Below are 16,984 nucleotides of genomic sequence, written 5' to 3'. Positions count from 1 at the left end.
GGGAAGTAAACACACAGAAGGACAATCACTTGTCTACATCGTCTTTCTTTATTTCTGTTGGTTAAAACTGAAACATCAAAAACAAACATTTGAACACATTACTCTTTTTTTTCAGTCATTGTATTTCTAAACAGATTTCACAGAGGAACATCACACATTTTCAACTACACAGATGTAAAATATAAAGTATATACTTGTTTATATACTTTGGTAATTTTTTTTTCTCTTTTAGCAGTTAGTATTGTTATCCAAAATAAAAAGATTTCCCTACCCTGAAAGCAAAATAAAGGATGAGGCTTAGACTACCTCATCGTATATCTTACCACAGTAACAACAGACCATAGAGCTCTTCTTTTTTTAAATACAGAACAAGCATACTGCTCTAAAAGAATGCTGATTCTTCCCGTCAAACACTATATTAGGCTTAATTATAGATTAACATTAATTTATAGATTTACTAATACAATATTCTTTCAGAAAGCGGCGTAATGCATGTTTAGAAATACTTGGGGTGTTGATTGTGGACCTTAAATGCAGATTTGCAAACAGAGATAAAAATTTTTTTTTTTTTAAATTCCCTGCAGGACCTTTTCGGTCTACTGATACTGTATAAGGTTGGATTTATTAATGCAGAACAAGTTTTTTTAAAGAAAAAAATCAAGTCTTTAAATGGTAAAAGATGAGTGTGCTATTTGTGGGGGTCATGTGGCATCCAGTGTTTGTTGGATTTGACTTGGCAGTCAGCACTAAGGCAACAACTAAGAAAAAGATTTGCAGAAAAAGATTTAAAAAAACACCCTCACAAAAGAATAAAGGAAACACAAGCAGTCTTCTTTCTCTCTATTTTTGGGGTGGTTACTGTTACGTATGCATGTCGGTCTTTGTAATACAGCACTGAGAGGTTTTCTCTTCACAGACAACAATCACCTTCAAAGTGCTGCGAATATGTGCCTTGCTTTGAAAGTTTTTGCTATTAAACTATGCTGCCTTCCAGAATATCTACTAATAATTATCATTTCTAGCCACAATGCAACATCTTAAAAACCCACTCCGATGAAAATCCTGTATATAGTGTTTTTAACATGTTCTTGTAGTGTTTTTCTGATGCTGGAGGACATGTTTAAAGACAATTATGATTAAAATTGCATTTCTGAGTATTTCTTTCAAATCTTTGAATCTTTTCAAATCGTCGTGAATCAAGAAAAGATGAAAAAATGCCATTTGAAAAGCTTGTAGAACACGTAAAAGATTTATGGCCATAAGCTTCGTGCTTGTTCATTTTCCTTGTGAGAGCTGGTGTCTGGCTCAAAACTGTACGGCTGGACAGCTTTGGTATTGTTCACCATTTTTGTTGGACCGCTAATGTTAGGTCGGGGGTGTGACGGGCTGTTAGCTAGAGGGAGAACGTGTTAACAGATGGATGATGGGAAGGGAGCGGGCTTACTCCACGCCAATGGTCCTGCCTACAACTCATAGGCAAATTCCTTCCTAACTCCATCCGCTCTGCAGAAACTTTGTCCAAGAAAACAACACAGGTTTTTAGATTTTGGTTAAAAACAGCATAATTATAATTAAAAGACCACTGGGAACACTTTTATAATTGATCAAAAGATGATCGGAGTGGGGCTTTAAGTCAAGCAACTCTCCACAAGAATGATCTGAACCTTTATTATTTTCATTTTTGGGACAAGTTGTGCCTCCAAAATCTGCGCAAGGTAAAATTTTAATGCTCAAAAACTACTAGGACTCCACCAAAAACCTTAATTTGAACATCAGCTGCAACATTTGTGATGGTTGTAAACTCTAATCTGGTCATTTTAAACACACGTAGCTTCATGACATACACAGTACCGGCTCTTACTGCTAACAGCATTAAGGCCAGATCTGGAGCTGTTCTGTCTGTCCTGGGTCCAAGCAGAATTGCTAGCAGCACAAGTGAAGCAAATAGCTACCACAGTCTGATTCAGAGCAAATTTACGGAAGTTGCAAATGGCCTACCTTGCTTTTTCTTTTTTTTTTCGCCCGTTTTTTCGTGACAACAATCTCTATTATCACATTATCATAAAAAAATTATGAAGTAGTAGATGTCATCACAAGATAACAAATTTTGTAACATCATGGTAATGAGATAACGAAGAAAATACTTTTTTCCATTTCTGGACGATCCGCAGCAAAACAAAGCAATTTTTCAGGGAGATCATTGAACACCAGAAGAACTGATCAATTTATAATTGATTACTCTAATTGTGTTGTAACTAAGGCGTAGATTGTGCTGATGTTGTCGGTTAGAAACGACGTCCAAATCGTCATTTGAGAAAAAGGTTGGCACGGCTACACTTGCCCAGGCGACTGCTTATGTTTTCCTTTTGCATGTCTACAAGCGGATATACGATGATCAATGGCTTCATTTTAAGTGTTCTGCTGCTAACAAGAAATACTAGCTCAAGTTCTCTTCATCACAAGAAAAAAACGTGATTTATCATGATATAGAGATAGTCGATGTGGTTATTACGAGAAACGACATCCACTACTTCGTTATTATGAAAAAACGGGCAAAAAAAAAAAGCAATGTTGTCAGTTTGTGGCTTCCGTACAATTTTAATGGAAACAAAACAATACTATTTCTAGTTAGACTTTATTTTGGACAATTTTGTTATTCCCTACATAAATCTGAGCCCTCCGACATCTCAGTAGTCTTGACGCTGGTAGCCCCCAGTACCATCAAAAGCCCCATCGCTGTTGGCTTGGCCTCCTTCCCCATTCGGACTCTCCATGTTTTCGCCCCCAAAGCTTGTGTAAGGCGCTCCACCCGCATCCAGGCTTGGGTCGGTGTATTCCTGCGAGAAGAGCGCTGAGTCGGCCCCGAGCTTGTATCTCTGGAAGGCCAAGAAGGACTGCGCCGCCTTCGAGATGAGGGTTGAACGATGAACAATGACGAAACAGATGGATAGAGGGCAGGAGATGAAAATAGAGGTATATAATGAAGCAGGGGTGTTAGACAGGAAGGAGAGAAAAAGAAAATGGCAGAAATGAAGACATTTATTAGTGTGCTGGTAAAGCTTGTGAAGTAGGTTAGACAGCTTAAAAGGGGTTAATCAGTCAGCCACAGCAAGTTATGCTTTGCAGCATCAAAAAAGGTCAATTACACCATTGCTATCCACTATTAAGAGAAAACACCTTTCACCTGTTGAGCAACATTTAGGAAGCCTTATGTAAAAACGCGAACCTTGAAATGACCCTGACGTTTTAATCAAGATTTACTCATTTTCTACATTACAATTTAGCAGAAAACCTAAATGCATCACGATGAGAAGCTAACTCTGTCTGAAAGACCCCCCTCTCCACTTGCATTTCAATCATCTTTTAGTAACAGGTGACATTTCTGATTACAGATACTAGTATCACGATGCATTAGATGTAATTGATAAAACATGCAATGTGGACTGCATCATGAAAAGAGAAGGCTCAACAGCTTGAATTACCAAATTCTTTGTAATATAGGTCGCATTTTTTTTGCACTTTGGCCAGAGGTGTGACTTTGATATTAAAAAAAAAAGGCTCGCGCATTTCCCCCACTGGGCGCCACTGTAGGTATGTATCAGTATTTGCTGCTGATAGCAACAAACAGGTGTTCATGATTACCTGTTTAGTTTGTCACTTACTCTGAGTGAACGTACAGTACAGACCAAAAGTTTGGACACACCTTCTCAATCAAATGAAAATGTGTAAAACTTTTGGTCTGTACTGTAGCTATACACCAGGCTTGGCAGAATTGTTCCAAAGTGACACAGAGGAGGAGAGATTAAACAGATTTAGTGATTTAAAGTGATAGAAAGAGTTTAGTTGACTTGTTAGCATGTTCTCTATGGAACTGATATTTGAGTAACTGTTTGGCTAATATGTTAGATTCCTGTTTCATGAAGCAAAATACGGTGCCAGTGAAGCATGCATATATTTAGTCATTATAGTTATCTATTCTGTTATCATGATTTGCCTTTCAAATTTTCATGATTTCTCCCAAAAGTGCGACCTATAGTCCAGTGAGACTAGAGAATACGGCACATAAACGGTTACAGGGATAAGTATCATGTAAACTGTCACTTGCTTAAGAACTCCAGTGTGGTTACAGCTGCATCAATGCACACCTGTACATTTACTTACATAGTAACTTTAACTACCTGAGCAACCAGTGCACGCCTCTTCTTTGAGGATATAAAAAGCAAAAACCTCAATAAAAAAAAGCAGAGCAAATCAAAGGAATAAATTGGTAAACCCCAAGAGAGTTTGCTTGGTTTTATGTTTCATTGAGGAGCACATGTACACGTTTAAGAAAAGACTTTTAGCATTTATATCCAGAAATCGTGCATTTTGTAAAGAAAAATGATCAAGATGTATACTCATTTGGGGCTAAATCAACCCTGTTGGCTGTCAGAAAACGCAATCGCTTCAGATCTGCAGTTGTTCTTACAGCTGGGTTTTAGTTCCACTTGCTAACAGCAGTTTCTTGGTGTTGTCAGTAGCCCTTTAACCAAGAGTAGCCACTGTGGGAGCATGTTCATTTGCAGAGGGTTATTGTAGCAGCAGGATGAAGGCAGAGTTAGACAGAACACTTAGACTAAAGGTTGGTGAGGCTGAGGGGGGAACAGCTTGGTGTATTCCTCTTCAAATGACACATTCTTAAACTTCTCTATGGAGAAGAGAGTCTGAGCGACCTGTTGGGAAAACAGCCTTATGAGTTCACATGGATCATGACAATTAAAAAAAAGAGGTTTTCTGGAAGCGCAAGTCAGAAGGTCAGGGTTACTCTGTCCACACCAGCATTTGATGGTTTTTATTTCTCAGTTGACCAAAATAATAATTGATAAAAGAAAAACACACCCATGTGAAGATGGAGAAGAAGGAAAAGGTTATGGCTGCCCGAGCTGCATCCCCTCCTTCCCTGAGGGGATTGTCTTCCTCCTTGGAGACCTGCCACTGGTTGGCCAAGAAGCAGAAACCCACAAACCACATGAAGGACCAGAATGCTGGAAAAACAAAGTCAAACATACAGGATCAAAGTTCAAATTATGGTTGTGAACCACAGTACTCCCTATAACAAGAGCAGAAAGTACTGATTTGTCTCCCTGCTTCTGTCTTCATTGTTTTTTAATAAGTCGATGCTTGATTTCTAAGAAAAAAATAATAGAGGGAAGAAAGAAACAAGGAACAAACAAAAATATATTTTATAGTTTTCAGAATATAAGTCGCATTTTTTGCATAGCTCGGCTGGGGGTGCAACTTATTTGTGATTTTTTAAAATAAATATAACCGCTAAAGGGCACTGTGGGTGTGTATATCAGATTTTTTTACTGACAGCAACGCAGAAGAAGAAGCACCGCTCAGTCTGAAGCTATGTTCCCACTGCCCTCGCCCAAGAGCCTTCAGACAGCCACTTCCAATGAAAAGTCAATGTAAACGCATGTTTTGGACTTCCATGTTTAAAACTCTCACATTCACGTTTAACCATTTACTCTCTAGATACAAAACATATGACCATTAAACCAGGCTGAACTATGAAGAATCAGGGACGTATTTGGTAGTGACGTATGGATGGGGTCCCTTTTAATTCATGGAAGTGCCAACAGTTTAAAAATTAATCATGGAGGAGAAAAAATGTCCGAATTTACTCCCTACTCCTTAACTACAAAAAAAAAACAACCAAATAGTATGGGACTACCCTAGATTTAAAAGCAATTTGAACACCATGTCAACTGCTTTTTATTTTAAACTGCAAATTTAACACAACAGATTTCCTGAAGTAAAAATTGAATAAATACGAACATCTTACGATGACTATTTATAAGTCAACTTCTGAAAATGAAAACTGGGACGGCTTATAAAAAAATAAATTAAAATAAATTTTCTTCACATAAAAAATATTTAAAATGGGAAATTTCCAGGGCACTGGATTTTTGTATCCAGACAAGTCCACAAAATGCCGAACGTGCAATATAGTGTATTAAACAGTGAATAGTTAATTTGGACACGAGCATTAATTGTGGTTTGTGCCTGGCTGGAATTATACAACACCAGGGGCCTCATTTATAAACGTTGCGTACGCACAAAAGAAGGCGTACGCCACTCTCTACGCAATAGTTGAGATTTATAAAAAGCAAACTTGACGGGAAAATGTGCGGTCCTCCACGCAAGCTCTGACCCAGGCGTACGCACAAAAACGGGTGAAATGAGAAACGGCGACACCGTCGGCAGATGGAAGAAACACGTGAAAGTGACAGTGTGTGCCAAATCGTGCTGGCATGTGCTGTGCTACACAATGTGGCATAGCTTAAAAACGTGCCTCTACCCCCTGGCGCTGATTGCTGTGTTGGCCCCGACCCTGAACCCCATCCCCACGCATTTGAGCCATTTGCTGCTGCTGTGCGCCAGCGTTTGGAAGTGATGCGTCGCTTATAAAGAAAAAGAGGTGTGGAAAATATTATTTATTTAAGAATTCCCTCATCGTGCAGTTTATTTCAGTCAGGGCGATCTTGATTTCGCCCAACTCCTTGGCCACCTCTCTGATTGAACTACTGACTTCCCTCTGCATTTCAAGGACTGCATCGGTGAGGACGCGTCCACTGCTGGAGGGTTGAGAGCCGCGTGCCGTGGAGACGCTGGGTCCAGACGGCTGCTCAGCTGCAGCATCGTAACCACTGGCCCTGCTGGAACACCCAGCAACTAAAATAAAATTGTTCTATATTAATAATCTGTAATTGTGTAGCCTGCATACATGTGACTTGACTGCATTCATTTTAATAATTTCTCTTACCTGTGTCAGCCTGACCCTGGCGCGTCGGCGTCCCCTCCGTCTCAGTCAGGTGACTGAGGCGGAGGAGGACGCCGATAAGGGGGACTTAATAGGGATTCCCCAATAATAGCCGCCAGTCTCTCATCAAGAGGGTTCAGCTCCGGTCCCCCCACCCCCACCCCCCCACGTGGCGGACACACTCTGCCGATGCAGCGCTAGACGTTTTTTTGCCTCGACTTTGATGTCCGATCATTTCTTTCATTTCTTTTTTATTTCGGCCAGGGTCCGAGGTTGTGAGGCTACAGCATTTACGGCGTCTGCCACCGTTTGCCACTCACGTGCCTTTTTGGCATTAGTAATGCCCACACTGTGCCCTCCAAACAACGTTTTATCCTCTTTTCCACCTCGCCAACGATAACTTCTACTTCACATTGAGTGAAGTTATGTTTTTTTGATTTCCTCTCTGTGTTTGCCATGATTTAGCAAGCCATGAATATTAATTTGTGGGCGTTTCACGGACTATTTATGGGCAACTGTGGGCGTGTCATGTAGCCGCAAAAAGCTGCGCTGCATTTAGAATCGGTTGTGATTTATAAAGGGAAAGATGCGTAGGATGTGCGTGCGCACGGTTTAATAAATCCGAATATTTCTGTGCGTACGCACGTCCTATGTTTCATCCGTACGCCACTTCTGACGCAAATCCTACGCAAAGTTTTATAAATGAGGCCCCAGGTCTTTCATATATTGGAATAGAGCTATGAAAGAAAAAGCCTGGAGCAAGATTCATGAGATTTGCACTGCTTTGCCATTTTGCGCCAAGCCTCTTCAAACTGCAGGTGACGGACACGAGCTAGTAAACGGTAAAAAAAGAAAAGAAGAAACCCCTTCCTGCTTGTCCAGTGTGAACACTATGGGCTAAATGTGTGTTCAAAAATGCATGTTTAGAGTGTCACAAACCCGGTCTGAATGCAGCTGTACGCCAGGCTTGGCGGAAATGTTTCAAAGCAACATTGAGGAAAAAGAATTCATTTTTGATTTTGTGATTTCAAGTTATATAAAGAGTTTAGTTGACTTGTAAACATGTTTTTTATGCTATAGTTATCTGAATAGTTGTTCATGTGTTGCGCTGATGTACTAGATTTATCGTGTTACGGTAGTGAAGCGTGCAAACACTCAGTCTATTACTGTTATCTATTCCATTATTATGATTTGCCTTTCAAATGTCCATTCTGGTTCTCGTATTTTGTTGAATAAATTTCTTCCAACTGTGACTTATATATCGTTTTTTTCTTTATTGTGCTTTTGTTGGCAACTGCAACTGCTCCTGGTGTGACTTAAAGCCCAAAATTATACCTTACATACTTTTAAAATTTGCACAAAACTAAGCATTTAGACATGTTTGACAGTTGTCGAGTTCTTCACTGACGTTAGAGCAAACCACAACTAAGGAATATTTACTGTGATGCTGACCATCAACCTGATCTCTGTTGGCGAGTGGTGAGCCCACCTTTTCCTATGGAGTCCTATACTGTTCATAATTAAATAAATAAATATTTAATTCAATAAATAAATATGACCTCATGCAAATACACAATCAACCAATAAATCTCTCATAAATATATAAAAAGATCATGAAATTGTGAAAAACCAGCACACTGATTTTAAATTAGCCATTGTATTATTCAATATATTTCATTTTGCTTTAAAAACATGTTCATTATTTTAAAACAGCATTTTAAAATATTCATTTTTAATCATGTTGAATTTTACTATAATTCTGTCTTTTTTCAGAAGCTCATATTTCAAAATCTATATTTTCCAAAGTAGCTTTGTTTTTATTTCATGTTGGTGTTTTTCAGAATGGCTTATTTATTTCATGAAGAGCTTTTTCAGGAGAATGAGTCTATCTGTCAATCAGTGAAAGTGGGCGGGATCTAAACGCTCATTGGCTGATCCATGGAAATCGACTCATATTCCTAGATACCCGCTCAGCGGTGTGCCAGTCAGAGAGATGACATATTTCAGCAATATCCGCGAGGCTTTGCTGACATTAGAGGATCAAATAGAGACAAACTATCTGTCTGCTGCAGAAGATGCAAACATCCACAACTCTGTTTTTGTAGTTTGAGGGTTTGTGTGAACCAAACCACAAAGGAGCTCCGGTCGTCAACATCTTTCACACTCCTCATTCTTACGCCATTCACTCACAGCTCACATCGTGACATATGTCGGCTCGCAGGAGGATCGACAGAGTGAGACCAGGCAGCTGCGCAAAGCGGGACAAGCCTGCTCGGGCCTCCTGAACCTTATGATATTTTTCTATTTTCAATGAGACAATGATTATAATCAGGTCCTGATTTTATTTTTCCCTCTCAAGAAAAATGTTGAACCTTTCCTGCGATGACGTTTCTGACATCTTAACACTCTCCATGTACATTGTGCATCCATGCATTGTTACTGAGATAAGCACAAGCAACCGCTCCATGTGGCTATAAGGCTAAAAACATTAGCTGGTAGCCCCTCCCACACGCGGCATGGTGCGTTCATGGAAACTCCAGTTCATAGAAGCTTAGTGGAACTCCAACAATCACTCAGCCTAACTTAGGCCACTACTATACGTTCATGAGAAGATGAAAATTGCCAAACCGACCACAAAATCACCTGAATTATGCACACTCGCCCAAAGCCACTTTTATCCGCAAATTTAGAACCAAAACTGCCCAATTCATGGTAACACTGTGGATGTGTTGAGGTGCATACTACCCCTAGTGTTGAGGGGTGTGCATTGCGCCATCACGTTTGCTGAAGCATCTTCGATCGATACAGTCAGGGGAGTTAGGGTGCTGCTGCTTATGTCTGGGTAAAGGAATAGCCAATCAGAAAAGTGTCTCCGCCTTGTCTAGTTTGATTGACAGACAGACCCATTCTCCTGAAAAAGCTCTTCATGAAATAAATCAGCCATTGTGAAAAACAGCAACATTAAATAAAAACAAAGCTACTTTGGAAAATATTGATTTTGAAATCCGAGGTTCTGAAAAAAGACGTAAAATTATAATATATTCCACATGATTAAAATGAATATTTTTAAAATGCTGTTTTAAAATAATGAACATGTTTTTAAAGCAAAATGAAATATATTGAATAATACAATGGCTAATTTAAAATCAGTGTGCAGGTTTTTCACAATTTCATGATCTTTTTATATATTTATGAGAGATTTATTGGTTGATTGTGTATTTGCATGACGTCATATTTATTTATTGAATTAAATATTTATTTATTTAATTATGAACAGTATAGGACTCCATATTTTCCATCCTTCCAACAGCAACAGAAAACGCCTCATTTTCAGAGCAGCTGCTAAAACTTGAACAAAACGCTGTCATGAAAATTAAAGGGGTGTGCATACCTCAGTTTTCACCAGTTCCAAATTCTAGTTTACAAAAAAGTATGTCTTGTTTTTTCATTTTGTTTTGTTAGTTTTTTTCTCTTTAATTTTAAAAAGGACTTCTTGGACAAGAGTTCTGATGTCTTCACTTTAGAACCAACTATTTATTTCCCCTATATTTGACTTGTGAATCTTTAACACGATAAATATGAATCAGTTAATATATTATACTGACAGGCTTTTATAAGCAGAAAATAAAAAAAAAAGAATTCTGAAGTTTTTCTGTTTCTGCAAGATCACAATAAGAAAAGATAAAAGAGAAAACGCTTGTCAAAAACGGGAAGCGTGGTAGCGGGGGAGAAAATGTTGGAGGTTCAATTAGAAACATCCATTCTCATTAGTCTACCAGCTGTTCCTTTATTTCATTAGCATGCAAAACATGATGTAGATGTAGCCTGAGACAGAAAACAAGAGTACAAACAAGTGATAGAAGCAGAAAAGGAGAATCTGGTCTCAGACAAGAACATCCTCATTAAGAGACTCAACTGCGTCATTGGTATATTCACACAGAGATGCAGACGGACAAACAACACCTCCACAACATCTCTAATGCATGTTAGCACACCTGTAGCAAGTTTTACACCTATTTGATTTAAAATGGCCCCTATTTTCATCAAGGATTCTTAATATTCTACTTATGTTGTGCCACTGAATTCAGGTGGTAGAAGATTACCTTATGCATAAGTTAGCGGCAACATTTTACCAAAAAGACTTTTTAAATAAAAACTATAAGAAAATTACAGTAAATGCTCCTTTGGAATAAATACTTTTTTTGGTCTTTTGGTCACTGTAATGTATTGATTCATTCCCTATCCCTTTGGCTCCTCCCTTATTGCTTCAATTGTAGGGGTATTTAGAGCCATAGTGGTGTCCAAACCACTAAGGGGGAGACTTAGTGACCCAGGGCTGGCAATCCCTCTATGGGGATCTGAGTTCTGAGTCATGCTTGTGATGCAGAGGAGAAATGCATTTCTTCACCTGGGTGTGTTACGAAGTTTACATTTAAATGAAAGTAATGATGTTTTGTTTTTGCATGACTTCTTAAAGTTATAAAATAATGTATGTATTTTTTGGGCGCCAGCAGCAACGTGCTAACGTGGATGACCGGCGATTACTCAAGACGTCATCAAGTGATAGTAATGTCCATGTTTGAAGACACTATTTTCCATAACTCTCTGCTTGGAGGACTAAATGTAGGGGTAGGGAAGGAATTCGGATTTGGTCATAATCTTTCACGTTTGTTCAATTTATATGACTAGTATGTGAATGACGTTTTATTTTAAGACCCACTAAGATAAAAAACATGTTTTTGGTGTTTGGCGTTCTTGTGGAATTTTCTGATGATGGAGGACATATATAATGAAAAATTAAGATTAAAATAGCATTTCTGATTTTTTATTTACTTAAATCGTTGTGAATCAGGAGCGGACAAAAGTTCAGGGTTTAAAAAAGAGCTTATTTATGACATAGGAAAAATGCTGGGCAGGCCACAATCTCGGTTTTCCTCGTCCTACCTGGCATCTCACTCAAAACTGTTCGGGTGGATAGCTCCAATATTGCTTGTAATTTTTGTCCCACTAGAAGTGTTATGCTACATACACTCCACCCCTTTAGTAACGGGTATTCAAGAAGCCAATTCCAGTGAAAAGTAAATGTAATCAGACGTAAACACACGTTTCACGTTTCTACGTTTAAAACTCTTGCGTTCAAGTATAGCTACGCAGGACCATTTTAAGGCTCTAACTTGTTTTTTTCCAGATGGCTGAGGAACATTTGGATCAAATTAAGGATTATAAAACGGAAAGTTGGATGAATTTAAGGTCAGAAAGGGCTAAAAGGATAGGTCAATTGTAGCAGCCATGTCTTTAAATGCCACAGTGTGCTGACCTGGATCAGCAGTTTCTGTCCCCTGAAATGACTTACTACATGCTTTTTTGTAACATTTTTTAAATGTCTTATCACATCAATACATTTTATTTGTCTATTTGTGCTATACAGCAAACATATCTATGTTTACTTTTTACTTTGGCTTAAATCGAGTCCGTCCTGAGAACGGAAGGTTAGGTGTTCAAATCCATGGCCGAGTCATTTACCAATGACTCTAAAAATGCGACCTAATGCCTCCCTACTTGTCACTCAGTATTAAGGTGTTGGATTGGGGGGTTAAACCCAAACGCTTCCCGAGTGCGTCCTTGTCTGCAGCTCACTGCTCCCCCTGGGGATGGGTTGAATACGGAAAATAACTTTCAAACTACTTTCAACTAAAGGGACTTTAACCAAATTACAACTGCGCAAATATTTGCAAAAAATGATGGGACCTTTGGAACTTGTCTCTTTTTGCAGACAGAACTACTTTTAGCCCTTCTTAAAAAGATTTATGTAAATTTTAAAAGTTTCTGAGGAAAATTTCACAAATTTGCACAAATTTTAGTATTAAAAAAAATTAAGAGCAGGATTAAAACAGGATACCACCTGACTTTACAACTGGCACAATATGGTCAGATAGTTAAATTCTTCATGCTTCCACTAAACTCAGAGGTCTCCATCAAACAGTTAAACATAGAAATCTGATTAGTCCCTCCAATAGTTATTTTCACTGATCCACAGCAAGTGAGACCTTGCTTGATGCTGCAAGAATGTAGATTTGTAACTAGATAAATCAGTTATATCATCAGTTTTAGAATCAGCAGAGCACTGATCTTTCTGCTCAATGAACTATAGGAGTTGTTGACTCTTCCAGTTATCCACAAAACATCTTTCTTTAAAGCTACAGATACATTGGACATGTGACACGTATTCAAGAATGCGCTAAATGCAGGTTCTTGAACCCACTTTTAGCCCATGGTGTTCCCCCTGGACAAGCAGGAAGTGGCATCCTCTTCATTTCTACTAGTGCATGTATGCCACTTGCAGTTAGAAGAGGCTTGGTGTGAAACGTGGAAGCGGTGCAAATCTTACAAACAGTCAATAATACTGAGCTCTTGAGACCAGCACATCTTTCAAAGATGGATGTGAAAATGGGCTTGAGTAAAACACCTGGAGTTACAAAAAATGAATAGACAGTTTTGTCCATGTGTACCACCAAAGTAAAACAATGTCATATTTTACCAAGGTTCCCTTGGCATCAGACAACTGGTGTGTAACTACACAACTTTCAATATAACTTTCAATAAGGGCTTTGAATAAGGTGGTGCAGTGGATAGCGCTCTTGCCTCACAGTAAGAAGGCCCCCGGTTCAAGTCCCGGCTGGGGGACCTGAAACAGACCATCTGTTGGGACCATCTTTCTGTGTGGAGTTTGCATGTTCTCCCCATGCATGCGTGGGTTCTCTCCAGGGTCTCTGGCTTCCTCCCACCGTCCAAAAACATGCTTCATAGGCTAATTGGCAACTCTAAATTGTCCATAGGGGTGAATGTGAAGGCCCGTACACACCGGGACGAATATTCGCCAGGCGTTATTCGCCAGCGTTTTTCGCCACGTTTTTTGTGTTCACACCCAGGCGATTTTCGCTGACGATGAGTGGAGTGAACATGCAATTTCATTCCCTGACATTAGATGGCGCTTAATGTAAAACAGAAATACTCCTGTACACAAGGTGGCGCTGCGCAACTTTACGCTTCTTAAAGTCGCTTTTCACTCAGAAGAAGAGAGCAAGTATTTACACGCTTGTCAGAATCAAACAAAGAAAACATGAATATTTCAAGCACCAGTAGCTCCAACTGGTACTTGGTTCGGGGATGTTTTAGAATGTCCGTCATTATTGCTTCGCGGCTGTGTAGACGCTACTTGGCGTCTATCTTCTTCGCTGGTATGTGTGCTCAGCAAGGCAGTTTTGTGTTTGAGCGCCCCCAAGTTGTGTTTTACTGTAACTTCAGAAGCTCCAGACACGTGAGCAAAAGCGCCATTCTCATTGGTCGAGTAGATTTCGACGCGACGCGTCGAAAAAAAAAAACGAACCCGAGGCGTTTTTTTTTTGACGCGTGGCGTTTTTACGCGTCGGTGTGCACACTCTCATTGGTGCCCTTTGTTTAGTCACGAGGCGTTAAACGTCGGCGAAAATCGCCGGCGAAATTCGTCCCGGTGTGAACAGGCCTTAAGTGTGAATGAGTGTGTGATTGTGACCCTACAACAGACTGGCGACCGGTTCAGGGTGTCCCCTGCCTTCGCCCGTAAGTGGCTGGGATAGGCTCCAGCAGCCCCGTGACCCCGAAAGGGAACAAAGGGAAGAAGATGAATGAATAACTTTCAATAATAATTTAATTGAAAAGTTCCGCTCCTCTACCGGTGCCATATATCCAAAGAAAAATCAACAATTTAAGGAGAAAAATAGGGTGGGAACGTTATTACCTGACACTCCAATATCAGCCAGTACAGCCTTTTTGCGGTCTTTGACACTGCTGATCTGAGGGAAGTAGATGTCCAGAGCCAAAAAGGCAATACAGCAGAGGAAGGCCATGGAGCCCATAAAGACACCGTAATTACAGGCATTCTGGTTGCGGTTGAAGATGCAGTACTGTTCCATTTCATTTTGCCGGTTGATGTAGCCTTCATTAGCGATGCAGCCGAAAATCACGATGGAGAAGAGCTTGAATGAAAAAGAAGAAAGAACAAAAAAAGAGTTTACATGGGGGATGTAAAAGCTTTGAACCAAAGAGTCCAAGCATCAAACAGTAAAGTTTACAAGATAACATAAGTTAACAAAATTGCAATCAAATGCACTTTGACTCAAAAATGGAAAAAATGGAAATGTTTTTTCCTATGAATACAAAAAAGCAACTGTTTCTTAACCTACAGTTGAAGTTATGAGCATCAGTTAACAAATAATAATAATGCCATGTTACGGTTTCTGTTTCTTTGCCCTTGTGGTTTGTTTCCTTTTTGTTCTGTGATGTTTTCAGTTCACTTCCTGTTTTCTTTTGTAGGGTTTCCTGTTTTGTTTTTGTTGTGAGTTTTACTTTGGTTCCCCATCCTGCCTGATTGTGTTCACCTGTGTCTCGTTTGTCTGTATGTATTTAAGTCTTGTATTTCCCCTCCTCCTGTGATAGTTTGTATTTGTGCTGTTGCCTGTTTTCGAGCGTTTTGTCTTTCGAGTCTTCGAGCCTGCTTAAGCAGTGGTTTTGGTTTTTTCTTGTAAGTTTTGTTATTAAAACCCCCATTCCCTGCATCCTCCTGCCTCCTCTCCTCTCTGCGCCTGGGTACGTCCCTCCTATTCCCCCCGTAACATGCCATGAGTATAAAACATTAAAGGGATGCTTTGACCGTGGTTTATTCACTTTCTTCTTACGAGCCTTAAATTCATTTATGAATAATTGCATCTGCTGTTCTTTTTCCACTTTGACTGTGAATAACTAGAGGGGAATAAGCACTGACATTGTTACTTATCTACAAAAACAAATGCTTTGAAAAATTAAACACTCCGCAACATTGTAATAAAGTCCCACCCTGATAATCTTTTGATCTATTTAAAAAACGTTCCCAGTGGTCTTTTAATTAATTACACACATGCCATTTCTTTAAAAACCAAGAGTATGTCAGGAATTCACCTCTAAAATGTGAGCAGGATTGTTGGCGCGGAGTAACCCCACCCCCACTTCCCGTCACTTATCTGTTTACGAGCTCTCCCGCTAGCTTACAACCCCTCACACCCCCACCTAACATTACTGGTGCAACAGAAATGGTGAGCAATAAAAAAAAACCTGTATATTCTTTTACCAGTCATGTTAATGGTTAAAGAAGTTTTAACCCTCCAGAAAGGATCTGTTAAAAAGGGTCTGCATTTATTTTCTTTAACGGGGTAAAGACCCAAAAAACCTACCACACTATAGGATTTTAGGGCACACTGTCAATAAATGGTCTATTCTCTAACCTTTGTCATACATAAGACGCAATGAACTACAAGGCACATTAAGTGAAACAAAACGGTCAGAGATGAGTATGTCAGTTTTTAAAATACATGTGACACATTAGCTGCATTAGCGTATTCACAATGCCCGTAACTCCCAACCTTGTTTGCAACACGCTAAAAAAAACAGATCGATATCGCTACAACAAATATTACTGTAGCTCCACGACCTCCCAACCTTGTTAGTAACACATAAAAAGCACAGTCTGACACTGCTACATGTTAGCCGTTTTAGCGTATTTACAAAAACACCCAACCTTGAAAGTAACACGTAAAAGAAACACAGTCCAACACAGCTGCACACTAGCCGCATTGGCGCATTCACAATAACACTCAAATTTGTTTGCAACTTGTATAATTTTTTTTTATCATTTTCACAGAGCATTGTGGATCTCTCAAAATTTGTTTCGACATCAGTAAACACAAGCAGAATTATTCCATTTATAAGGCGATCCGAATGTTTAGGTGCACCATCGTTTTTTGTAAAAATTAAGCTTTTAAGTAATAGAGTACAAAACGGAGTCAGCAACAGGAGTTAGTAATGTAGATGGAATCTAATCTGCTCTCATCCCCTTTCAATGGTGCCATGGTCAAACACTTGTTCTGTTAGTTTATCACTCCGCTGTGCTGTACCGTCAGTTTGCTTTAGAACCTCAGCTGATAGAAGACAGCTCAGTCCAGACAAAAACTACAGGAAGCTTTTTTTGCCAGGGGTAAACTGGGCTGAGGCCAGTTTATGCTTGTCGGCAGCCTGTGTTGGGATTATGTTGAGTGATGGATTTAAAGTGTATCTGCGTAACTGAAAGACTAAAACAGAGTAAGCTAAAGGTGAACCTTGAGTTTGGAG

The 16,984-nt window shown here is 39.4% G+C and overlaps 1 protein-coding gene across 2 annotated transcripts in view; it reads right to left on the bottom strand.

Annotated features, from left to right (window-relative positions):
* Positions 1-29: 29 nt before the first annotated feature.
* syngr1b (synaptogyrin 1b) overlaps positions 30-16,984 on the bottom strand; it is a 39,549-nt gene continuing 22,594 nt past the window's right edge. Inside the window, exons 2-4 of one of the 2 annotated variants that reach the window (XM_004066073.5) lie at positions 14,583-14,820; positions 4,879-5,024; positions 30-2,903 (exon numbers count right to left, since the gene is read on the bottom strand). In XM_004066073.5, the coding sequence (XP_004066121.1) occupies positions 2,688-2,903; positions 4,879-5,024; positions 14,583-14,820 (600 nt within the window). In that variant the 3' untranslated portion in view covers positions 30-2,687. Of the gene's footprint in view, positions 4,713-4,878; positions 5,025-14,582; positions 14,821-16,984 lie in introns of both variants that reach the window. The other variant, XM_004066074.5, reaches the window with a different exon arrangement.

Source organism: Oryzias latipes, chromosome 1 (genome assembly GCF_053564925.1).
Source record: "Oryzias latipes strain Hd-rR chromosome 1, Olatipes_Hd-rR_3.1".
NCBI classification, from domain to species: domain Eukaryota; kingdom Metazoa; phylum Chordata; class Actinopteri; order Beloniformes; family Adrianichthyidae; genus Oryzias; species Oryzias latipes.
Note: the sequence above shows the minus strand (reverse complement) of the source record. Positions and strands in the feature narration are given on the sequence as shown.